The sequence below is a fragment of the Hyperoodon ampullatus genome (genome assembly GCF_949752795.1).
Source record: "Hyperoodon ampullatus genome assembly, chromosome: 8".
NCBI lineage: Eukaryota > Metazoa > Chordata > Mammalia > Artiodactyla > Ziphiidae > Hyperoodon > Hyperoodon ampullatus.
In genome coordinates this window covers 438,806-464,520 of record NC_136921.1, presented here as the reverse complement: position 1 = coordinate 464,520, position 25,715 = coordinate 438,806, and the positions used below count along the sequence as shown (strand labels likewise).

The 25,715-nt window shown below is 52.6% G+C and overlaps 1 protein-coding gene across 1 annotated transcript; it reads left to right on the top strand.

Moving 5' to 3' along the window:
• The first annotated feature begins 278 nt into the window (after nucleotides 1–278).
• Nucleotides 279–20,203, top strand: ING5 (inhibitor of growth family member 5). Its single transcript, XM_079709591.1, is given in 8 exon segments — nucleotides 279–349; nucleotides 2,709–2,780; nucleotides 5,760–5,926; nucleotides 7,062–7,199; nucleotides 7,341–7,432; nucleotides 18,267–18,402; nucleotides 18,531–18,592; nucleotides 20,146–20,203. Coding segments are annotated over 8 exon segments (747 nt in total). The 5' UTR covers nucleotides 279–312; the 3' UTR covers nucleotides 20,189–20,203.
• Nucleotides 20,204–25,715: the final 5,512 nt, after the last annotated feature.

Sequence of the window (25,715 nt, the reverse complement as noted above, 5' to 3'; positions counted from 1 at the left end):
CCCCGCCGACCCCCGGAATCGCAGGAGTCTGGGTCCGCGGGGCCCCGGAGGCCGCGCCTCCTAGGGGTCGGGACGCGTTCCACCTCCCTGCGACCCTACACCTGCTCCGCCCGCCCCGCCGGGACCGCCCAGCTCCCGCGCGACACCTCGCGCGGCCCCGACCGGAAGCTGTGGGGCGGGTTCAGACGGCGCCCCGCCCCGGCAGGCGACCAATCAGCGCGCGGGGCTCATTAATAGTGACCACGCCGGCCCCGCCTCCGCCTCTCGCGGGGCCACCGCCCGCGCAGACCCAGAGCGCGGCCGCGGACGAAGATGGCGACCGCCATGTACTTGGAGCACTACCTGGACAGTAAGCGCCCCACGCGCCCCCTAGGCCCACCGCCCTGGCCGGGTCGCCCCCGCCGCGCCCCCCCCCGCGCGCACTAGGCTCCGAGTGCCGACCCCGGGGCACGTGGGGGCGGCGGGACGGCCTGGAGGCGGCGGGAACGGCTGAGGCACGCGCGGGGCGGGAGGGCCCACGAGGGAGGGGCGCGGGGGGGTGCGGCGCGGGCTCCCGCCGTCACGGCCGCGCCAATTCCAGGTGCGTCATGGCGGGGCGGGGCCAGCGGGTGCTGGGCGGGGCCAGCGCGGCTAGGCTCCACCCTCCCAGGCTCAGCCCCGCCCACTTTCGCCCATAGGCCCCACTCTCACCTCCCTAGGACCCGTCTTCCTTGGCTGGGCCCCGCCCCTCATTCACTAGGCCCCGCCAACTTCGTCGTCGGGCCCGCCCTCTCCACCCAGGCCCCGCCCTCTCTGTCTAGGCCCCGCCCCTCCGAGTCCCGTCCCGCTCATTCCCGGACCCGCCCCCACCGCGGTGACCCACTAAGGTGGTCTGAGTCTCAGTCCCCTGGGACTCTGGGCCGGGTTTGGGGGGCCCAGGGCCTGAGGGTTCTGGGTTCTGTGCCTGCTTGTGCTGTGGCCTGGGAGTCGCTTCCAAACCTCAGTTCGTGCATCTGCAAGGCATGATGGTGCGGAGGGTCTCTGAGGGCACTTGTCTTTGCGCAGGGGGTTGGGGGCGCTACTTAGACGTGTAGGTAGGGTGTTCAAGGCAGTGGTCATCACAGTGGGCCAACGTCTCGAGGCGTCCCACAGGTTGCACCCTCTGGAGGACTCCTGAGCAGGTGGTTATTTGCCGCATTTCACAGCGGGGGTGATGCTGCATCAGAGGCTAAGTAGCTTGTCAAGGTCACTCACTGGAGAGTGGCGATCCCACGTTTGAGTCCAGTCTGGCCCTGGCGGGGGCATAGCCTGGGGATGCAGGCTGGTGGGGATTTTGCCTGGTAGCTCTGGAGCCCTGTGCTGCACTGGGGATTTTCAGTCATCCGGGCCTGGGCGCCCAGACCCCCCCACCCGAGGTTGCTGAGAATAGGGAGTGAACCCCGGCTCCGGGGAAGGCAGTGGGGACCCAGACCTCCCCAAGGGGGTCTCCCAGGCATGGCCCAGCCTGAGCACAGCGTCCTGGGCCGGAGAGCACCGTGGAGGGAGGGGCTTCCCCACCATCGTCACTGGAGAGACCTACACCCAGGTGCCTGTTCAGGGTGCTGTGGCTTGCCCTCCTCTGACCCAGTGCCTGCCCAGGGGGCCCCAGGAGGAGGGTCTGAGGAACACGAGTCCTGTCCTGCGAGGGACACCCATGTGAAGGCTTGCGGACGGAGGCCCCTGCTCACTCCCTGAGCACCTGTTGTGTGCCAAGAAAGCAGACATGATCCCTGTTTTCCTGGAACTGGCTCTCAAATGGGAGAGAGAGAGTTTTTAAAAGTTCACAGAAGTTTAAAGGTCATGAAGAGCCCAGCAGGTCTGAGAGTGCAGGGGTGGCACTGTCTTGAGAGCCCTGGTAGGACAGCAGGGGAGCCCACGGGGAGGACGTAGTGGGCCTGGAGGCCGTGGGTGGAGGATCTGTGCCACTCTCTGCATGAGCTGGGAAGCACTGGAGCTTAAGCAGCAGCTTTTTACAATTAGACAGAACTCTTAGAGCGGTCATCTGTGGAGGGGGCCCGTCCTGGCTGCGGGCAGGTGGGGAGCTTGGCCTGGACCAGGAGCCTGGCCATGCAGACAGGAGAGCAGTGTGGGGCAGGGCCCTTACCTGTGCTGTCCCGCATGGTCTGTTTGATTTTATATAAACTCAAGTAAAATGAGAAGTTCAGTCCCTCAGTTGTATTGGCCCCATTTCAGGTGTTCAGTAGCCCCGTGTGGCCAGTGCGTGCTGTGTCGGGAAGCTCTGTCTTGGCATAAAGTTCTCCCGCACAGCCCTGATGGGCACCGCCCAATGCCCTGAGTTCAGAGTAGAGTAGGGGGAGAGCAAGGAGGACCCTGGGGTTTGGGCTTGTTCTCTGTGATGGGGCGTCTGCAGGGGAGGAGTGGCCTGGAGTCTGCGGTGGGAGAGTCGCACAGGCATCTTCCTCCCTCTGCCCTCTGTTCGCCTCTAACTTCTTGAGTTTTTGACAAGTTCTGAAGCGCGTCAGCGATACCAGTGTGAAATAGGGGAGGGCTGGATTCCCCACTGTCTTCAATGTTAGGCTCGCGTCCCTGAAAAAAGATGCCTTGATTCTTCTCTCCAAACCCTAACAGAAACAGAAGCCAGAGTGGGCTTATTGTTTGTAGCCTTGAAGTATGAAGCTTGGAAGGCGGGTTTTTGTCCTGCTGTTGAGAAGCATGTGTCTGTGTTTCAGGTATCGAGAACCTACCCTGTGAGCTTCAGAGGAACTTCCAGCTGATGCGAGAGCTGGACCAGAGGACAGAAGGTGGGTTCAGACCTTTCAGAACAGCCAGGGTGTGGGGAGCAGCTCCCCAAGTCCAGGATCGGAGCACCGGGATCCTGGGGGTGGCGCACTGGTCTTCCAGGGAACTGGGGCAGTGGGGCTGCTGTCCAGCCTGGGCCGCAGGTGTTGGGTAGTGTGTCAGAGAGAGTGCTGAGTCTTTTTTTTTTTTTAATTTATTTATTTTTGGCTGTGTTGGGTCTTCGTTGCTGCGCGCGGGCTTCCCTCTAGTTGTGGAGAGCAGGGGCTGCTCTTCGTTGCGGTGCGCGGGCTTCTCATTGCGGTGGCTTCTCTTGTTGTGGAGCATGGGCTCTAGGCACACGGGCTTCAGTAGCTGCAGCATGCGGGCTTCAGTAGTTGTGGCTTGTTGGCTCAGTAGTCGTGGCTCACAGGCTCTAGAGCGCAGGCTCAGTAGTTGTGGCACATGGGCTTTGTTGCTCCGTGGCGTGTGGGATCTTCCTGGACCAGGGCTCGAACCCCTGTCCCCTGCACTGGCAGGTGGATTCTTAACCACTGCACCACCAGGGAAGCCCCTAGTGCTGAGTCTTTAAAGTAAACTTAGTCCCTTATGTCTCCATGTCACATCTTTATAATCGTCATCCCCTTCTGCAGTCAAAATATTTGTCACCTTTTCTTTCCTTTAAAAGATTTTCTATTTTCAAACTATGTGTACGTAGTTTAAACAGTTAGTCCTTTTAGATCTTTTGGTATTTAACTCCCTATTTCTAAACAGTTCTTTTTTTTTTTTTTTTTTTTGTGGTACGCGGGCCTCTCACTGTTGTGGCCTCTCCCGTTGCGGAGCACAGGCTCTGGACGCGCAGGCTCAGCGGCCATGGCTCACGGGCCCAGCTGCTCCGCGGCATGTGGGATCTTCCCGGACCGGGGCACGAACCCGTGTCCCCTGCATCGGCAGGCGGACTCTCAACCACTGTGCCACCAGGGAAGCCTTAAACAGTTCATTTTTGCTGCTGTTTCTTACTTTATTTCCTTTTGGTTTTAGACTTTATCTATTCAGTTATTACAAAAAGTGAAGATTTACGTCTCCAGTTGTGCCCTGCTCGGTTCATGCGCACACAGCTCCCTCCCTGTGTCTCCTGGGTGTAATGGACTAGAATTTGAACTGTGGCGATGCTGTGCTGTCCAGTGATGCTGTTTCTTTCCTGGGCTGCTGGTTCGGTAGTTTATCATATGCTATGCTCACATGCCCTGTTTGGAGTAACTGTCTTTTTCTTGGAGTTCTTTTTTTTTTTTTTTTTTTCCTGTACGCGAGCCTCTCACTGTTGTGGCCTCTCCCCTTGCGGAGCACAGGCTCCGGACGCACAGGCCCAGCGGCCATGGCTCACGGGCCCAGCCGCTCCGCGGCATGTGGGATCCTCCCGGACCGGGGCACGAACTCGTGTCCCCCGCATCGGCAGGCGGACTCTCAACCACTGCGCCACCAGGGAAGCCCTTCTTGGAGTTCTTAATTGCTTTGCTTGTTGGTTTTGTTTTCCTCGTTTTCAGTGTGCCTGCTGCACCAGGTTACCTGCCAGTTCTGTGTGTGCTCTCCATGGAGACCTCTCTCCTGGAGCCTCTGTCCTGTGGTCCCGTCCGGGCCGACTGTTTCCGGGCCTGCCACGCGCGCCTTGCCCTAGGTCTTCCTAGGCTCTCCCTTTGCTCCTCTTCAGCGTGGAGCCCTGTTTCCTAGGCTGTAAACATACTGCTTCTTGATTTGCCCGTTTGTTTCAGAGGAGCCTTTTCTCTGGAGCTTCCAGAAAGAAATTTACGGCAGGGTAAATTTCTTATACCATTGCATGTCTGAAAATGCAGCAGTGAATGGTTTGGCTGGGTATAGAATTCCAGATTGACAGGCATTTCCCCCAGAATGTGGCAGGCGTTGCTGCATTGTCTCCCAGCTTCTGTGTTGCTGTTGAGAAGTCTGATGTCATTTGGGTTTCTCATCCTTTGAATATGTGATCTTTTTTTCCCTTTCCTATTTAGAAGCTTTTAGGCTTTTCTCTTTATCCCTGAGGTTTTACATTTCATGGTAATGTGCTTGGGTATGGGCACTTTTTCACTCATTGTGCTGGGCACATGTTTTGCAAGATGGAATAGCTGTGGTTTTTCACTAAGGAACAGCTTCCTGACTAATGAATACAGAGATTTCTTTTATGGTGAGATAAAGCATTTGTATTCAGAAATAAGCATAAACATTTGTAGATTGCTTAGCAAATAGCACCTGGAGAACCTCTCCCCAGATGGAGAAATGGAACCTCTAGTGCCTGGGGGCCTGTGTGATCCTCATGAGCAGGCCCCCCTTCCCCAAGAGGTACACCCTGAGTTTTCACCTGCAAGAATGGTTTTCTCATCTCTCTAAACCAAAGAGTTAAGAGCTGCGTCTGTCTTTGCCTTTAACATCAATGGAATCATACAGTGTGTTTTTCTTTGTGTCTTGCTTTTCTCTCCCAGTGTCACCTTTTGTGGGATTAACCGATGTTGTTACGTTTTTTTTGTTGCTGGGTAGCGTTCTGTTGTGTGAATGGACCACAGCTTATTTATCTGTTTTACTGTAGATTGTACGTTTGGGTTGTTTTCTATTATCTGCAGTTATGAATGTTTTCCCATGTGTACCCTGGCCTCTAAATCTTTAGGGTATGTACCTGAGAGTAGCCTGCCGGGTCATAGGTAAGACGAGCACATCATTTATTATTCAAACAATAATAAATGGACTCTTCAAACTTGAGAGTCCAAGAGGGCACGATGAACCCTTGCTGGGGCAACGTCATACGTTGGGACTGTCGTGGGCGCACTGCCCTGGTCGGGGTGTCTGCTTGTCTCCCTGATCCAAAGTGTTTGGGAAGGCTGTGCCCGCCACCGGCGGCCAGTTTGCGCCAGCCACTTCTTTGCTGGCACTTGGCGTTGTCAGGCTTTATTGGTTGCCAGTCTGGTGAGCGTGTCCTGGCTTTTCGCCCATTACTCTATCAGACAAGAAAGCCGAGATCGACATCCTGGCTGCAGAGTATATCTCCACGGTGAAGACTCTGTCTCCGGGTCAGCGCGTGGAGCACCTGCAGAAGATCCAGAGCGCCTACAGCAAGTGCAGGGAGTACAGTGACGACAAGGTGCAGCTGGCCATGCAGACCTACGAGATGGTGAGGAGGCGGCAGGGGTGGGGGGGCCTCCCCGGGGGCGGGGGCCTCCCCGCGGACACGCTCCTCCCTTTCACGCAGCGAGGGGGAGGCTGCTCAGAAACAGGGCGTCGAGGTGGAGGCCGGGCTGCGATAGAGTGATGCTGCTAGAGAAAGTGCACATTGGAGGAGTCCTCGTCCTGGGACCATTACTGCGGTCTTGTGTCCTGTGCCCGTTTTGCTTGTTCATTTATATATGCTTTATATATGCTTTTAATGCTTTTAATGCTTGTTTTTGTCAGCTTTAGGTAAAGTCCTAGAATTGGTTTTGTCCAGTTTCCTCTCAATTCCGCTTCTCTCGGGGTTTGCAAGGTGGCACAAAGCCGTTCTGCGACGCACATGAGGTCGTGTAGCGAGGCTCCCGTCCTTGCCTCCCCCAATAAAACAAACAGTGATTTTTTTAAAGCCTGAAATCAGTTGTGTTTGAGAAAGAATCCTCTAGGAGGGGAGCTTAATGCTTATGTTTGGGACTTTGATGCTCCAAAGTGCTAAATCCTTTGAGTAATCAGCCTGTCTTCCAAGGAGTTAGGTGTGATCAACGTCCTTAAGATAGTCCGTTTTCTCTCTGACGTGTAATGAAGCTTAGGACTGTGGTTCATTTCCAGTCGGGGGCCGTGATGGACGGTGTTGGGCGGCTGTCACCAGCCAGCTGGTGCTGTGTCTCGTGACGTCCTTGTAGCTACAGGAGCATCCCCTCTGTCACGGGCAGTTGTCCTGTGCGGTCCTTCCTTCCAGCTCCATCCTGAACTCCGTCTTCAACAGTCATTTTCTGTTGATGAACCTATAGCTCTTCACATTTTACGTCAGGACCTAGTATCCAAGGTCCTCGGCCCTTTACTTCATTGCATCTTATGGCTCTGTTTCTCATTGTTGCCTGCCTTCAAGGTGTTTTCCCTGAGTAGGATTTATTCTGTTGATGGGGAAAAAAGACCCTTGCATCAAGCTGGAAATAGCAGGCCTTGTTCTAGCAGAGTGTTGTTACTTCTAGACTCAATTTAAGGGCCAGACAGTGCTTTCTGCTTGACATCAGGAGCATTTGTGACCCTGAGGCGTTTTGCTCTGAGTTTCGAACGGAGTGTGTGAGCATCCTTCTGTGTAGGTGGATAAGCACATCCGGAGGCTTGATGCGGACCTGGCTCGCTTCGAGGCGGACCTGAAGGACAAGATGGAGGGCAGCGACTTCGAAAGCTCTGGAGGACGGGGGCTAAAAAGCAAGTCGGTTAATTTTTCTTCATTTTGTTATTGTTAACTATGGAGTTTTGAAGAATTTTGTCTGATAAGTATATTAGGCACATTATGGTAAATATCATATTTGGGTAAATCTTGTCCTGCTTCAGTGAAATCTGTGAACAAAGTTGCGGTCTTTATTGTTTCAGAAGGTCGAGGTCAGAAAGAAAAGAGGGGCTCCCGGGGTCGTGGCAGGAGGACTTCAGAAGAAGACACCCCAAAGAAGAAGAAGCATAAAGGAGGGTGAGAGGTGCTTTTTTCTCTTTTTCCCTGAAGAACACCATTGGTATTTGCTCAGGATGGAAACACTGGTGACTGCTAAGGCTGAGGAAGTGCTTACCTGTGCGAGGTGTGCTGTTGCTCTTTGTGCTTTACCCGTGCCGGGTGTGCTGCAGCTCTTCCTGCTTTGCCCGTGTCGGGTCAGTTGGTCCTCACAGCAACTTGAGGGAGCAGTGTTGCAGTTGTGGAGACCGAGGCTTCAGAGCTCCTGGGTTTGCACCAGGCGGTCTGACTCCAGAACCCATTCTCTTAGCCACTGCGTGCCCTGCCTCTTAAGAGACACGGTGATGTTTGGTGCGGTTCAAGCTAAGCCATTTCCTAGTAGTTGAATCCACATCTGTTGATCATTTTATATATAAATACATGTTTTAGATGTATTCATTTTTAAATTGTGTGACTGCATTTATTAAATATCCACGTCATTTAACTTGAACTTCAGAATATTTCATTTAAAGCACTCTCTCACTTGCTACCCCCTACCCCCCAAGATAGCTTCATAGAATATGAATGTGATGCTTCATCCTCCAAGATAGTGTAACATTGCTTCATAGAAGATGCTAAAATGCCAAGTGGCTTCTGTAGAGATGATTTTGACAGTTATGGAGAGAGCTCAGAAGAGTTAGTTTTCGACAAAAGAAAAGTTTTGGTTCTTAAACCTGGTGTTTAAACTTTTATCTTTAAAAAAAAACAACCAAATAGTGTCTTTGTATTGTAAAGTAATGCACAGATGCAGAAGACCACACAACAAACGTGTAGTTTAACGAATTACTGTAAGAGGCACATCCTTGTAATTATTGCGTGGTCTGTGACTAACGCTCCCTGGGGGGCCCTTCCCTGTGCCCCGTCAGAATCACCACTTCCTCAGCCCCAGATACACACGACCCAGACAGACAGGGTGTTCACTTCCATTCTTTCTTTGTAGTTTTGTCCCTAACACGTGCACTCCTGGACCCTATAGTTTAGTCTTGTTGCTTTCTTTTTTTTAAACCTTTTAGATTAACTTCATTAAGGAATAATTTACATAACAATAAAATGTTCTCATTTTAAGTATACAGTTTGATGCTGTATTCAACTTCTTTAAAGTTATAGAACTAGGGCTTCCCTGGTGGCGCAGTGGTTGAGAGTCCGCCTGCCGATGCAGGGGACGCGGGTTCATGCCCCGGTCCGGGAAGATCCCACATGCCATGGAGCGGCTGGGCCCGTGAGCCCTGGCCGCTGAGCCTGCACGCCCGGAGCCTGTGCTCTGCGGTGGGAGAGGCCACAGTGGTGAGAGGCCCGCGTACTGCAACAACAACAACAAAAAGTTATAGAACTAGTCAACCTTTCTATTTCTTCTTGAGTCAGTTTTGGTAATCTACATCTTTCAAGGAATTTGTTGTTTCATATAAGTTGTCACATTTATTGACATCAAGTTATTCATAATATTACTTTATTATTCTTCTGATGTTGTAGGTTCTGTACTGATGCTCACTCTTTTAGACCTGAAATTGATGATTTATGTCTTCTCTCATTTTGCCTTGATCTTTTCAGAAAACTAGCCTTTGGTTTCATTGATTTTAATTTTTTTCTCTACTGTTTGTCTTCTATTGCACTTATTTCTGCTAATATCTGTATTCTTTCTGTCCTTCTACTTAGCCTGGATTTACTTTGCTTTTCTTTTTCTAGCTTTTTAATGTGGAAGTAGCTTAGATCATTGATTTTCATACTTCCCTTCTTTTCTAATATAAATATTTAAAGCTATAAACTTTCTTCTAATTACTGTTTTAGCTGCATCACACAAATTTTGATATGTTATGTTCTTATTTTTATTCCATTCAAAATATTTAAAATTTTCTTTTGTGATTTTTCTTTGACCCGTAGCTTATGTAGAAGTATGTTTCTCAGCTTCCAAATAATTTGAGATTTTCCAGGTAACTTTCTAATTTCAATTTCTAATTTAATTTTGCTGTGATCAGAGAACTTCTGTAATTGAAGTCATCTGAAAGTGATTAAGTTTTGGGTTATGGTTTATGGTCTATTTTCTGAATGTTCCATATATACTTGAAAACAATGTGTATCTTACTGTTGTTGGGTAGATGTCAATTATATAACTTGGTTGACAGCACTGTTCAAGTTTTATGTATCCTGACAGATACTCTGTTTACTTGTATAAATTACTGAGAGAAGAGTGTTGAGATCACCAACTCTAGACATGGATTTGTCTATTTCTCCTCCTGCTCTGTGAGTTTCTGCTTCATATATTTTGAAGCTCTGTTATTTGGAAGTACATACACATTTAGGTTTTTTAAAAATAATTGACTCCTTTATCATTACTTATTTTGTTGTCCTTCATAATATTCTTTGTTTTGAAGTCTGTTTTGTCTGATATTACTATAGCCATTCCGGGTGTCTTACAGTGAGTTTTTACATGGTGTGTTTTTTCCCTTTTTCATTCTTTTACTTTCACCACATTTGTGTTTTTGTATTTAGAGTGAGTTTCTTGAAAGCAGCAAATAATTGAGTGTTGCTTTTTTATCTAGGCTGAAAATTTCCTTCTTTTCATTGCACTATTTAGACTATTCAGATTTAATGTAATTAGTGATATGGTTGGACTTAAATTTACTATCTTGCTATTAGTTGTCGCCTTGTCCCATGTGTTCTTTTCCTGTGTTCTTTTGAATTAATCATGTATTTTTTCAGTATTCCTTTTTTTTTTTAGTGGGTGTCAATGGTATCTCAAAGAAGTCTTAGTTTTCATTTTATTTATTTTTTATTTTTTTGTTTTTTTGTTTGTTTGGTTTTTGGCTGTGCAGCATGGCTTGTGGGATCTTAGTTCCCTGATCTAACCAGGTCCCCAGCAGTGAAAGTGCTGTGTCCTAACCATTGGACCACCAGGGAATTTCCTCAGTATTCCATTTTAAGGACTATTCCAGTGTGTACACCCTGTTTCATTAACTTATCACATAGAATTTCAAATAATATTATACTATTTCATGTTTAATGTAAGAGCCTACATGGGTATTCTTTTGTTTTCTGCCTCCTGTCCTTTGTGCTATTATCAAAAATTTTACTTCTACATATGACATAAGTCTCTGAATATATTGTTGTTATTGTTTTAGGTCTAAGTCATTGCTTATCTTAAACACATTTTAAAATATGAGAAAAAGTTTTATAGTTAGTCCATATATTTACCATTTCCAATGCCCTTCATTATATGTAAATGCAGATTTCCATCTGGTATCACTTCTCTTCTGCCTGAAGAACTTTCTTTTTTTAAAAAAAAAAATTTATTTAATTAATTAATTGATTTACTTATTTATTTATTTTTGACTGTGTTGGGTCTTTGTTGATGTGCACGGGCTTTCTCTAGCTGTGGCGAGCGGGGGCTACTCTTCATTGTGGTGTGTGGGCGTCTCATTGTTGTGACTTCTCTTGTTGCGGAGCACAGGCTCTAGGCACACGGGCTTCAGGAGTTGTGGCACACAGGCTCAGTAGTTGTAGCTCGCGGGCTCTAGAGCGCAGGCTCAGTAGTTGTGGCACACGGGCATAGTTAACTCCGCGGCATGTGGGATCTTCCCGGACCAGGACTTGAACCCGTGTCCCCTTCATTGGCAGGCGGATTCTTAATCACTGCGCCACCAGGGAAGCCCCCTGAAGAACTTTCTTTAACATTTTTTACAGTGCAGGTTTGCTAATGGTGATGAATTTTCTGTTTTGTTTTGTTTTTTTTTTACATGTTTATTGGAGTATAATTGCTTTACAATGGTGTGTTAGTTTCTGCTTTATAACAAAGTGAATCAGTTATACATATACATATGTTCCCATATCTCTTCCCTCTTGCATCTCCCTCCGTTCCACCCTCCCTATCCTACCCCTCTAGGTGGTCACAAAGCACCAAGCTGATCTCCCTGTGCTATGCGGCTGCTTCCCACTAGCTATTTATTTTACAAATTTTCTTGTTTTGTTTCTTTGAAAATACCTTTATTTCATTTCCATCTTTGAAGGATATTCTTGTTGGATATAAAGTTTTAGGTTGACTTCCTTTTTTTCTTTCATCACTAAAGATGTCCTGTTGTTTTCCATCTTGCATTGATTCTGATGAGAAATTCGTGGTAATTCTTATCTTTGTTCTTCTGTGTGGCTTTATTTATTTTTGCTGCTTCTAAGGTTTCCATTTAGCAACTTGATTTTTAAAAAAATTTATTTGTTTTATTTATTTTTGGCTGTGTTGGGTCTTCATTGCTGCACACGGGCTTTCTCTAGTTGTGGCGAGCGGGGGCTGCTCTTCGTTGCGGTGCGCAGCTTCTTACTGTGGTGGCTTCTCTTGTTGTGGAGCGTGGGCTCTAGGCGCACGGGCTTCAGTAGTTGCAGCACGCAGGCTCAGTAGTTGCAGCTCGCGGGCTCCAGAGCGCAGGCTCAGTAGTTGTGGCGCAGGGCTTAGTTGCTCCATGGCGTGTGGGATCTTCCTGGACCAGGGCTCGAATCCGTGTCCCCTGCATTGGCAGGCGGATTCTCAACCACTGCTCCACCAGGGAAGTCCACAGCAACTTGATTTTTAACAACTTAATTATGATGTGTCCTCATGTGTTTTTTGTGTGTTTTCTGTTTGGAGCTCATTGAGCTTCTGGGAACTGTTAGTTTATAGTTTGCATCAAATTTGTAATTTTTCAGCCAGTGTTTCAAAATTTTTTTTCTGCTCTCTTTTGTCCTTTTTATGGGACTCCAATCATATATGTGTGTTAGCTTGATATTTTCCTACAGATCACTGGCTCTGCTTATTATTTTGTCAGAAATTTTCTTTCTACGCTTCCATTTGGATAGTTTCTATTACTTTATCTTCAAGTCTTTTCTTCCTTGTTGTCTTATTTAATCTTAGTCTCCTTTAGTGAATCTTTGATTTAAGAAATTTCTTATCAGGAAATTCTGTTTCTTTTTTTATATACCTGCCATTTCTGTTATTACACATATATTTTCCTTTATATCTTTGAATATATCATTTTACAACAGCTTTTTAAAAAACTTCCTCTTCTGATTCTGTGTCATTTCTAGGTCTATTTCTTTTTTTTTTTTTTAAAGCCGCTTTATTAAGGTACGATTGATATACAAAGAACAGTATATATTTAATGCATACATTCTGATGAGTTTGGCAGGTCTGTTTCTGTTGACTGCTTTTTCTCTGGTTGTAAATCACATTTTCCCCCTCCTTCACATGTCTAGTAATTTTATTTTAAATTAATTTATTTTTGGCTGCACTGGGTCTTCGTTGCTGCACACGGGATTTCTCTGGTTGCGGCGAGCGGGGGCTACTCTTTGTTGCGGTGCACGGGCTTCTCATTGTGGTGGCTTCTCTTGTTGTGGAGCATGGGCTCTAGGCGCACGAGCTTCAGTAGTTGTGGTGCACGGGCTCAGTAGTTGTGGCATATGGGCTTAGTTGCTCTGCAGCATGTGGGATCTTCCCGGACCAGGGCTTGAAGCCGTGTCCCCTGCATTGGCAGGTGGATTCTTAACCACTGTGCCACCAGGGAAGTCCATATAGCATTTTAAAACATTTTTAATTTATTTAATTTATTTTATTTTTGGCTGCATTGGGTCTTTGTTGCTGTGTGTGGGCTTTCTCTAGTTGCTGCGAGCGGGGGCTACTCTTTGTTGTGGTACATAGGCTTCTCATTGCGGTGGCTTCTCTTGTTGCAGAGCACGGGCACTAGGCATGTGGGCTTCAGTAGTTGTGGCTTGCGGGTTCTAGAGCACAGACTCAGTAGTTGTGGCGCACATGCTTAGTTGCTCCGTGGCATGTGGGATCTTCCCGGACCACGGCTCGAATCTGTGTCCCCTGCATTGGCAGGCAGATTCTTAATGACTGCAACACCAGGGAAGCCCCCATCTAGTAATTTTTGACTCATTGTTAAGACAGTGTCAGTGTTTTGTGGTTGAATATCAGGATTTTGTTGTCTTTGTTTAGTGGGTGTTGAATTTAAAAAATTCATTTAAATTTTTGTCACTAGTTTAATCACCTATGGAGCAGCTTGATCCTTTGTAGGCACATTTTTAACGTTGGTTAAAAAAAACCTTTTTCTTAATATGCCAGATAGTAAATATTTTAGGCTTGTAGGCCATATTGTCTCTGTTGTGACCACTCAACTCTGCTGTTTAATATTGAAAGCATCCACAGAAAATATGTAGATGAATGATGTGACTGTGTTTCATTAACACTTTATTTGTAGAAAAGGCAGCCAACTGCAGGCTGTATTTTGCCAACCTCTAGGTTAGAGTAGCCTTTACTCTAGGGTTGGTTAAACCCTCCTGCTAAGGTGTGACCCTTCTGGGTTCTCCTCTGAATGTATTTGGTGTTTGATGAGGTCTCTCCATTCTGGCTGGTTGGAACTTGAATGTTGCCCAGGCTGCGTGTGAGCTCTGGGAATTGTTCAGCTCACGGGTCCCTGGTATTCTCTGCCTGGCCTTGTGGATTGTCACTCTGTGCAGAGGCAGCTTAATCTTTAGCTAAAAACTCAAATGGATCTGTTTGCAGATTTCCGGAGTGCACTCTCTCTAGCTTCCTCCTTTCCAGCACCCTGCCCCCAAGTTCCAGCAGCCTCACCCTCCCTGAGCTTTGGTTTTTCCCTCCTTCTAGACATGCAGGCTTTGCTCCTCTCTAAGGACTGGCATGTGGAAAGTGCCTCCAGGCAGAAAGCTGAGAAGGTCGTAGGTCTCACCTGGCTTGTTTACCTTCTCAGGATCACTGTCCTGTGCTGCCTTCTGTGTAGTGTCTGGAAACTCCTACTTCAGGTATCTTGTCCAGTTTTCTACTTGTTCATAGTAGGAGGGCAGTTCAGTACCTGTTATTTCGTCAGGGTCTTTTCTTAGGTAAAGTTTCTTTAATGTGTAAGTTTTTCTCCATCCCTTTCTTTTCTTCATAATTTTCCTTCTTGAAGGACCTGCGCTGTTTGGCTTGTAGCATTCTCCAGAGTCTGGATGTTGCTGATGAGATGTGAACCCTTGTGAGAGCCTCTTTGTTGAGCATTTAGACAGTGCATCTCCTTCTTGTTTGCTCTGCAGGGTGATTCTGGGGAATGCATCGACCTGTGTGTGTTCTAACTGAAGCCGGTTTTGTAGATCTGGCAGGACATTTAATGCTGGGCCATGAGACCTGTGTCAGAGATGATTGAAAGCATCTGCCTTATGGGGATGTTTGTTGACTGTGTGGGAACAGTTAGGCTGTGTCTGTTGCAGATGGATGAGACCATAAACGTTACAGGTGACCCTTGAACAATGTGGGGCTTGGGGCGCCAGCCCTCCGTGCAGTTGGAAGTCCATGTATCACCTTACAGTCAGCCACATCCGAGGGTTCATCCAACCACGGGTCGTGTAGTGCTGTACCATGTACTCGCTGAAGAAAACCTGTGTGTAAGTGGGGCTCACGCACTTCAAACCGCCTTGGTCAAGGGTCAACTGTAAGTCCGCGTGCTGTAGTCTTCATTCTGGAACACCCATTTGATTCCTTTTTTACGGATTTTAGTTCCTTTTTGAAAAATCTCCATATTTTCATCTCTCTTATTTACCTTTTCTTCATAATGTGTGTCTAAAGCCCTTCTCTGCTAATTTTAACATCTGGGTCGTCTCTGCATCTGCTTCTGTCTGTCCACTTTCCTCTGGTTACCACTCCTGCTTTTTCACGTCATGCACTTGTCTCGTTGTCTGGCCTTGGAGGCACGTGGAGAGGGAAGTTCCTGCGCTCCCCCAGAATGGCTTGCCCTTCTTTGGTCCAGGCAGATGGAGCAGGCTTGGGGCGGGGTGGCGAAGGTGGCAAGAGGCCTCCCGGCTCCTGACGGAGAAGCCAGAGCGTCTGTTTTGCTGCCCCAATGGCTATCTGTGGGCAGTGCTTGGCTTTCCTTCCTGCGGAGGCCTTCCTGCGGAGGTCTGGAGGAGGAGGCTGGCTGCTCAGAGACCAAGGATGTCACTCTGCAGCCTCTGGCCCCAGGGTCAGTAAATGGACTGTAGGGTCACGGCGGTGTGTGCAGGGTCCTGCAGAGTCGGTGTGGTCCCCAGTGGGCCTCCGGGCCTCGGCTGAGCACGGGAGATGGATGGCCTGCTCCCTCGGCTGCTGCCCCTTCCTCAGCCCTAGGGCATCTGGCCTGTGTCACTCCACAGCTGTCCAGTGTCTTTGAAGTATGACCTCAGCAGTCTGTCGGGTTTGTCTTCCACGTGGTGGCAGCAGTGTTCCGCGCCTTTCTACTCCTTCCTGCTCAGGGCCCGGAGGCATGCCGGCCTCCTCTGGGGACGAGCAGGTGTTCTCCTGGGTCCCTTCCTCTCCGTCAGTCCCCTTGGAGGGGCAAGACCCTGGCTCCCTGGTGCAGCGGGAGCCTCCCCGACGGGTGCGTGCCTGGCCGTGTCTCAGACCTCGGGCATGACCCGGGTGTCTCACCGTGTCTCTGCGGATGCGCTGGAGCCGGCCGGGCCCGTAGCTTTCCCCTCACGGAGGGGGCTGGCGTGCGTGTCGCTGGCTGCTGTTCGTAGCGCTGGCCGCAGCGGTGGCAGGTGAGAAGGGGTAGTCGGGTGGTGACGCTGGCAGAGCCCTCGGTAAGTCGGGCTGGACCTGGCGCTTCCACGTGAACTGTTTCCTCTCCACGGCCACCCTGGGCAGAGGTGCTGTGACTGCCCCAGTTTACAGACAGAGGGGGCCGGGGGTGCTGAGGCCTGCCCTGAAGGCCTGCTCTGCCGTGTGACCAGGGGCACCCTGTCCCCGGGGGCCGTTGGGGCAGGACGGGGCCAGGGCGGTGTCTGGAGTGGACAGGACACCCGCGGGCCGGGTGCGGGCCAGTGTCCTCCGTCTGCTGGCGCTGTGGCTTCACGGCCTGCCTTGGGGTGATGCTGCGGTTCCAGAGTCAGAGGAAGGTCCTGTAACCCTGCGGGGCCAGGCAGGGGGGCCACCCGAATGGCGAGCGCCAGACCTCGGGTGCGTCCTTGCCGTCTGTACGGCCCGTGAGCCAGGCAGGATCTGTGTGCGGACGCAGGGCCATTCCTCCTGAGGATGAGTAGCCGTGCCTGTCGGGGGGCGTGTCCTGAAGCGCCTGGGACGCGCGTGGGGGGCGAAGCATGGGGGGCTCCCTGGAGTGGCTGGTGAAGGGTGCCCACCACGTCCCGGGGTCCGGAGCGAGGGGCAGCACTGCTGCCTGGGGGATCGCCCTGGCCTCTGCCCCAGGGGTGGGCTCAGCCCCCGTGACCTCCCGGCCGCTTCCCTCTACCCTCCCACCCCGGAGCCCGCTCCAGGTCAGACTGGAGGGGCGGTGGTGCGGGGTCCCAGGCCTGCTTGCTGGCTGGGGGTGTCCTCGCTGTGGGGGTCCCCACAAGCCCTGCAGCCTCTCCTACTGCCACGCACCCGGCCAGTGCCCTTGAACCCGGGGTGACGGACGCAGGTTGCGCGGCAGCTGGAACTGTGCAGCGTGGTCGAGCCTCAAGCAGAACGCACGGAGCAGGTGAGGCGAGGTCTGTGCCGGAGGCGGGAAGCACCGCAGGAGAGGCTCGAGTCCGCTGGTGGGTGGCTGCCGCGGGGCTTTGCACTGATTTCCCGGGGGGCGCCTGGGAGGGAGGCCCCTGGTGGCAGGACAGGACCCTGCCCCGCGGGCGGTGACACAGCGCCCCAGCCCGAAGGCCTGCTCGCGGCTGTGCCTGAAGCAGTTTGAAAGCACAGGGGCCGGGACGCTTTTCCATGACGTCCCCAGAGACGGAGAGCAGAGCCCACACAGGGAGGGCCCTGGGTGGCAGCTGCACGGGCACCAAGCGTACTTGTGTCAGGGACGGTGTGTGGCCGGGGCGCCTCGCTGGGCCGGGAGGCAGGTCGCAAAGGCACAGCGTGTTTCTAGACCCTGGTGCACAGGGAGCACGTGAGCAGTGAATCCCTTTGGGGACCAGATTTTCTTCGTTTCACCCCGGTCAGTATATTCAGATCGCCCGGCGGCCGCCGTGTCTTAGCTTTCCCTTTGCCGTGTCCCTCGTGTGACTTGCTGTGTTTGGTTAGCAAGTACGCATTTGAATCTGCGCCTGTACTTTTTATTTTGGGGGTGGGGGAGGGAGGGTTTTCTTTCTGTACTGGTGGGAACGTGCTGTCTGTCTACACCAGCCTGAGCTCGCGGTTTTTGTTTTAAATAACGAAACGCATGAGAGTCGATTCCACGAGCCCTCCCCTGTGTGCAGCTGCAGAGCTACAGGCAGCGGATCGGAGGGCAGTGTGGACAGTGCAGGGGTCTGGCTGGGCTGTGGGTGGAGCCCAGAGGGCAGCTGGGGGGTGCAGGGTGACAGGTCGCTTCCCTGGCGTGGGCAGGTGAGGGCGGCCCTGCTGACAGTGGGCAGCTGGGTGGGTGGTGGTGGGCTCCCGGGGGTTAGGGCCAGGGCAGGGCGAGGTGGGCAGGGGCTCCTGTGGCTTTCGCGGCAAGGCGGTGGCCCTTCTTGTGGGGGAGGTGCAGGGCGAGCTGGCGGAGTCAGGGCTGCTCAGACACCTGGGCTGCCTGGATGGGCTCAGGTGGGTTCTCGGATGTTGCCAGGTGTCCACTGGTGGTGGTGACGTGTGCCTGCCCCAGCCGGGGAGATGCCGCGGGAGGCTGGGGGTGCTGATCCAGGCTGGGGGAGGAGCTTGGGGAGCAGGCACCATCGGGCGGGGGGCCGGGGCCGGGCACGGTTCCTGTCCCCGGGGGGACTGGTCTGGACACTGAGTGGTGAGCGTCTCCCCCCGACACCCTCCCACGCCTTCGTGCACGGCCTTGTCTGGCGCCATCCGGGGCAGCTCATCCCCCCCACTCCCCCGCTCACCGCTGTCATTTCCCCGCAGGTCCGAGTTCACCGATACCATCCTGTCGGTGCATCCCTCTGACGTGCTGGACATGCCCGTGGACCCGAACGAGCCCACCTACTGCCTGTGCCACCAGGTGTCCTACGGGGAGATGATCGGCTGTGACAACCCAGACGTGAGTGGGGCCTTGCTGGGGCCTGGGGTGGCGCCCTCTGGGCGGGTGGCGCCCTTGGGGCAGGTGGTGCCCTCGGGGCAGGTGGCACCCGGAGCGCGGGGCTGACCACCTCCTCCTTCGCCTTTCAGTGCCCCATCGAGTGGTTTCACTTCGCCTGTGTGGACCTGACCACGAAGCCCAAAGGAAAATGGTCAGTATGGGCGCCCGCTTTCCTGGAGAACTGGGTGAGCAGCTGGGCCGAGGGCCTGCCTGCTGCCGCTGGTCATGGTCCCCGGGGCCGAGCTGCAGGGGACACCCACCCACCTCACGCGGGGTCGTGGCTTTTATTACGTTTGCATAATGTAGGGACCCGTGAGCAACATGGGTTTGAACTGCTTAGATGCGGATATTTTTCAATGGTAAATACTACCGTGCTCCGTGAATCCCAATGGGCTGGGTCTGCGGGTATGGAGGAACCACGGGTGTGGCCAGCCGACTATAAGTTATATGTGATTTTCAACTGTGCAAAGAGTCGGCGCTCCAACCCCTGCCTTGATCAAGGGTGACCTGCACTTCTTGTTCCCCCAAACCATGGCCATTCTGACTCTTGAGTGAGGCAGAGATGATTACAGATGCACACAGAGAACGAGGAGTCCTTCCCCAGGGAGCTCTGACGAAAGACGAAGAACATTACCAGGCCTTGGCCGGGCGCAGGCCAGGCACCCTCAGTGCCGCGGGCTTTCCGTTCCATCGAGAAGACGTGCCGTGGGTCATGGCGCCGTCTATTCTGTCCTGTGTTCAGTGGGCAGCAGCAGCTTTAGTGTGCATAGAAATCTGGTTTTGCTGACCTGCGCTGAAGTGAAGTCCTGGGAACAGGAGGCGGGGAGGGCAGTTTGAGTTTGAATTGGACATGGTGGGTTCGAGTTGCTTGTGGGACTTCTGGGTTTAAGAGTCTAGTAGGCACTGGAAAATCATTTCCTTCTGGGAGGGGAGGGTCTGCCCACCACTTGCTGGGAACAGGGCGGGACATGCAGAGCCGGGCCGGGAAGCCAGGGCGCGGCCCCAGCCCACCCGCTGTTTAACTCCCGGCTTCCCTGGGCTCCCCTGGGAGATGGCAGAGAGCAGGCTGCTTCCCGCCTAGGTCTGAGACCTGAGCCCGTGTCTGGGAGTCTGCACGCTGTGCTCGCTGGTGCAGCGTTGCCCTCCACCCCAGGGCCCGGCAGGGCCGGGCTCACTCGCTGGCCTGGACCAGGTGCTGGTGGCCGGGGCCGGGGCAGCTGCATCACACGGGATCAGCTGCCTCCCTTCTGTTATGGGGCTGCCAGAGCCCAGGAGGGACCAAGAGCAGCCCCCTGTGTCTCTGGCTCTGGAACCTGCTCGCCCAGGGTCACCAGGGCCCGCTCAGCCCCACGGGGCGGGCGGGGGTCTGCTCCTGCCCGGTTAAGGGGCCCCGCCCGACTGCTCACCTCCAGTTTGGTCCCAGTGGCGCTGTCATCGCGCAGAGAGGACCCATGAACTTGATCCAGAGGAATGCTCGTGTGTAAACACTATGCTGCTCGCTGACCCATATCTTATCCACCGACCTCAGAACAGACATGCTGGATGGAATGGCCCACGTGGGGGGTTTTCCCCCATGGGAAGGCTGCGCACTCTGCGTTTGTGGGTCTCTGTCCTGGTGCCGTTTCGGCAGCGCCCAGCCATCCTGGAAACGGGGTCTGGCCGCCCACGTGCACAGGGCCCCTCACTGTGCCTTTCTCATCACAGGTTCTGTCCCCGGTGTGTTCAGGAAAGGAGAAGGAAGAAGTAGGAAGAGGCGGACGCCCGGACCCGAAGAGCACGTTAATACGTCCCTTCATTCACGTCGCAATCTTTTATCTTCATTTTAAAACTACCTTGTTTCCAATGATATTTAATAACTCAATGGCCAGTTGTAATTCTGGATATTTCCTAAAACAAACAAGAAGCCACCTGAGCCCTGTTGCCCAGAGGAGTGACCCTAGGGGACTTACCACAGTGACTACATTCTCATGACTTTTCGTACAGACCCCTGGCCCCAAACATGGCGGTCACAGCGAGTGGCCCCAGGACTTCGAGGGGCGTATGTGCCTGGTACACTGCCATCGCTTTGCAGCTGGAGGTGTGAGCCGTGGTCATCTGTCTGTGGTTTCCCGGGGCTGCTCCCCGAGAGCCCGGCACCACTTCAGGCACCTCTGACCCTCACTGAGAGCGGTGCATGTGGAGCCTGGTGACGAGCCTGGGAAGGGCCGGCTCTCCCCGCGGCAGGCAGGGGTCTCAGCTTCGCTGTGCACTGCCTTTTCGTCTGGACTCCCGCTTCCCTCCATGAGGGGTTTACTTTCTGGAGTAAACGGCTCTCCATTAGTGAACGATAAGAGACGGCCCAGCAGACGGGCTGATGTTCTGTTTCCCTGGGAATTCCTGGCGTTTTTACTGTGAAGATGAATTGTTGTGGTAGCATGAAGATAGTGGTCTGTGTGAATATGAAGTGAGTCCAGGCTGCTAGGGGCCGATTTGAAACCTGTTTATTTGTACAGCAGATGAGCAGCTTAGATCGAGGAGACATGTGATGTGATTTGTGAATTTCTTGTGCCACAATAGCAGTTCTGGATGAAGCTAGGAAACTAGAGTGTCCTTTCTCTTTAAACAGCATTCACCAAACCGACTTTGAACCGTCTTTTTGGTAATAGTTGGGGGAGATTGCATACCTTTGGTGTGTTGATCCCGTGTGTGATGATGGTCCATAAAGCGTGACTTCTGCAGGTGTCCTCGGACTTGAGAGCCTCCGGCGTGCATTTACGGAAGGAGAAACCTGCTTCTGTCTTCAGGCCAAAAGTCCATGAGACAGACGTGGGGCTGAGATTCCCAATTTCGAAGAACCTTGTTTTCTCTAGAAGGAAGGCCGTCTGGAATGATACACCCGCTTCCTCCTGAGGCCTTGTTACTGTAGATGCCCCTCCTATTTTCTGATATTCACCAAGGAGAGGAAAGAAAGCAGAAGGGACCCTGTGAGGCTGTGTCCTAGATGGGGCCACTCCCCGCAGAGTTAGTTAATATTCAGCAGACGAAAGCGGGCTCTGGCTGGGGTCTGCGTCTGAGCTTCCCAGTGGGGCTTCGCCTGCGCCCCGTGTCCGACTGTCCTTTCTGGAGGGAGTTGACAGAGTGGCACTTGATCCCAGATGACTGTGGGCAGGTCGGTTCAGCACGTGTGGCCTGTCCAGTCTTGGGCTGGGGGTGGGGTAGGGGGTCGGCCGCTGCTGCAGCTTGTCCCTGGAGGATCCCGTAGCCACATGGCTTTCTGGAACCGATGCCCTTCTGCTGCCCCAGAGAAGGGGGGCCGTGTCCGGACGAGTGCTGTCAGCACCCTCAGTCTCAGCATTGGCTAGAAACCCAGGGGCGTTGGTATTTAATAACTTAGGTTTTTAACACAGGTGTTTAAGGATTGTGGGGAATAAATGAGGAAAAAATTTTTTCTTCACTCTTACCAGTTTTTGTGGAGAAGATAGGTAAGTACAATAAGCTTGTGATTCTTTAGAAGCTAATTTAATATTTGCACTGCATCTGTGAACACTTCACACCCGCTGTTATTGCGGGAAAGCGATGGTGTTTGTGGATGTGGGTTGCTGGCTGACTGAGTTGGGATTCTCACCTGGTTTCCTGAGGCCGCGGTCGTTTCTCAGGAAGGATGACCGACTTCTCTGTCCTAAGCTTTTGTTTAAAGTCTGATGGTACCATCCTGCTTGTCACTGTGTAACATCCCACGTGTGGACCCTTTTTTTTTTTTTTTAAAGTTTCTGTGCTTATACGTTTCTAGTGTTTACTTTTTGCTGGTTACAATAATATCACCAAAATAATATGCACGTAGCTTAGGAGAAAACGGAAAACATGAGTAGAAAGAGTCCCTGGAGCATTGTTTGGCCTCCCCGAACGCCAGTGCTGCCTGTGACAGAAGACACTTGGTGGCCATGTGGTTGGGAATGTCCTGGCCCGAGGGGTCGGCTGGAGCCCACGCCGCTCACACTGTTGTCTAAGGCCCGCCGCCTTCACCGGGATGCTTGCCGGGCTCTGGGGCTGATGCTGGAGGCTGCTCTGGAGCCCCGCTCGACCCTCGCTGAGGTGGAGGCTGCCCTGGGCCGTCGCAGTATTTCTGAGCGAGCGAGAGTGCCAGCCCTCTGTGGCCATGGGGTTTACTTGTGAGGGAAGAGGTTTCTCGTGCAGAGGAGAAGCAGAGTCGTTCCCTTGTTTCCAGTGCTGTCTTATCTGTCAGCAGTTGGAGAAACATCCTCTCGTTTTCCTGCAGGAGAACACATGCTGCACCAATAAAAGCAGGTGTTAAACTGAGCCCCCTGCCTCTGTGGCCAAGCTCGTGGGGCTCGTGGCTGGGACGCATACACCGAGGCCTGTGTGACTGTCCCCACTGCAGGCTGGGCCCCCGAGCAGGTGGACGTGAACCTGGTGCTGGCAGGGCCACGTGAGCCGGGTGGCTTCCCATCTGCCCAGGGCAGCAGACGCCGGACGCAGCCCCAGGCAGCAGTGACGGGGTGGGTGTGAGGGAGTTGCAGGGGTGTGTGGGGACAGCGGCCGGCTGTGTGTCAGTCCTGCCTCCTGACCCGTCGCTGGCAGCCCTTGGCGAGGACTGCTTCGAGCAATAACGCTGTCTGAAGAGCAGCTTCCCCGTGTGGCCACAGCCAGGGCCTGCCCCGGTGCGGGGCTGGGACACTTGTCAGAGCGTGGAAGGTTTCAGGCTTTCCTCAAGTTTTAGTGAACAGTGGTTGGTCTTCATTACCTGTGTCGAGAGGAATTTTAAAATGGGACATCTAAGAAAAATGTTCTCGTTCAGGAGAGAGTTCTGTGAAGTTCCTTCCTAGTGTGTATTTGTGGTGTTCAACATACCACATCTCATCCAAAATGATGCAGCTTTAACATGAATGTTACATTGTATTTTCAAGGAATTATTATTGATGTTCTCTTTGTAAAGGAAAGATAATATTGTAAATCTTTTTATTAAATAATGTAAAGATGTATATCTGTATTTTTGGATCATGTTATAGATTATGGATATATTGTTTAATGAATAAAGTATTTTTTGGAACAAACATTTGAGAATGCATCCTTTCAGGAAACGATAAAACTTCAACATCCTGTCCGGAGATGAGAAGTACATCCTATGTGGCATTTTGAAGGGGACGTGCAGTGGACCAGAGAGGGTGTGTCACTGCCACGGGCCTGGGCAGGATTCCCGGCCGCACCTTGGTGGACAGCCTTGGCCCTCAGCTGTGTCGTGGCGTCACAAGTTGGTCCCCAAGCTCACAAGAAAGATAAGTGGTTAGAGTGCTGTGGGTTACTTTCTAGAGGCTTAAGGCTCTTCCTCTGGAACAGAAGTTTCACCCTCTAGGCCTGCTTGGGCGCCAATGCCCTGTGGGAACTAAACAACTCTTAGGATGTTCCCTTGACGAGTGTTAACAGTCAGGGTCCAGAAACCCAACCTGGTCACAGTGGGTTGGGAGAGCACAGCCAGGCAACCATTTTCCAGATGAAGCCTGGTTCACAGACTCGGGTCCTTGGCTGGAGGGGAGCCTTCGGCTCTGGAGCAAGGTCTGTGACTTTCCTCTCCCTGCACCATCTTGCCCCGTGCACACCAGGGCTGCCTGCCTGGGAAAAGGAGGCACCAGCTCTTTGTTTTGGGGGTGGGGTGCTCATCTGCACTGTTGCTGATTCCCAGAGGTCCAGGATGCCATTGGTCTGGTCAAAGTGCGGGCCCACGGCAAGCAGGTGGTTAGGTCACGTTTGTCTGGATGGGTCCACAGGCCCCTCTGTGGTTATCTTCCCAGTGCCTGAGTGTGTCATTGAAATAGACGTAATGGCTGGCAGGATGGCCACGTTGACCTGTGGAGCAAGGGTCGTCACGGTAGGAAGGGGCAGGTGTACGGCCTGGAGTGTCCTCTCCCTGCCAGGGCATAATCCAAAGGCAGGATGTCTCCTTGACGGGAAGGTCAGGGCTGATGTTCCTAGCACACCCCATTAACTTACCTGTGAAGAGGTGGGCGGGTCTTAAGGAGTATGGTTTACTGAAGATGTAGGTGAGACCCCCGCTGCAGCTGCTGTTCCTGATAGGGCACGGTTACCAGAGCAGAACGTACGCTCTTGGCAGGTGGCAGGTAGTTGTTGATCTGGCCAGTGCCAATATGCAGGGACCACCAGAATCTTTGTTCTGTTGATACTTGGCCGAGCTGGCAGCACACCGACACGGCCCTGCCTTGGGCCAGGTACACACGCTCGCTCTCTGCAGTCCCCGGGCCACGATCGTCATCCTAGCATCCCACAGAGCATCCCTCCTGTCTGCCTCACCAAGAACTCTGGAACTGATGAGCCAGACACGTACTGGAGATGCCTTGGTAGGACACGTGGGCGCCAGAGGGTGGGAAGAGAACTCTACTCTGGGTACTAAGGACTGTGTTAGCCAGCAAAGTAGAAACCCCTGTCAGTTTTTGTAACAATTTAATTGAGGGTATTCCAGGGCTGAAAAAGCAAAAAGGGAGCACTGAGGTAACAGTAATTGGAGGAAGAAGCTGCCATCCCTAAGTCGCCGAGGGGCGGGGGCAGGGTAGGGGGAGGAAGTTGGAGTCTGGATTTGGCTGCTTGGAGGAGGGGCGCTGATTAGGATTCAGAGCTCCGAGGAGGGCCGGCCGAACGGCCACCTGGAGAGTGGGTGGCCCTGGGCCTCAGGAGCCCCGGGAAGGGGTGCCCCAATGGAACTGGGGCACCCCTGAGGGAACGTGATGTGGCTGGGAACTGGCACCCGTGCTGCTGGGGTGAGGAACATCCATCAGGCCGGAAGCTTCCCCCCTCCCTTTGTCCCCCTTGGGTGGGTGCACTGGAGCTGCAGACGGCAGCCCAGCACCGGGCAGGTGCAAACCTGGAGGGGCCGGAGGAGGCAGCAGGCCGGAGAGGCTTCTTCCCTCCTGGTGTGGTTCAGGCCTTCCTGCAGCCGGGTCACCTCCCGAGCCCAGCTCCTCTGAGGCCCCCTCACTAAAGAATGCTTGGGCAGGCAGCTTCTGGAGCTCCTCGGGTTCGTCCTGCCTGCAGTTCGTACCTGACCTGCAGAGATGTCTGCCCTTCTGCCAGAGTGGGGGCCAGGGCGACCCTGGGGCAGAGGAGGTGGGTGAGCCAGAGTCCCCTGGGGACCGCCCGTAGGACGAAGGAGTGAGCAGTTACGCTCTCACCCGGGGCCAGTCCTCGTGGAAGGGGTGGGAGGGTGCGCTGGGACCCCCGCTAGCCGGTGCCAACGCGGGTCAAGGCCAGCTGCCCCCACGTGGAAG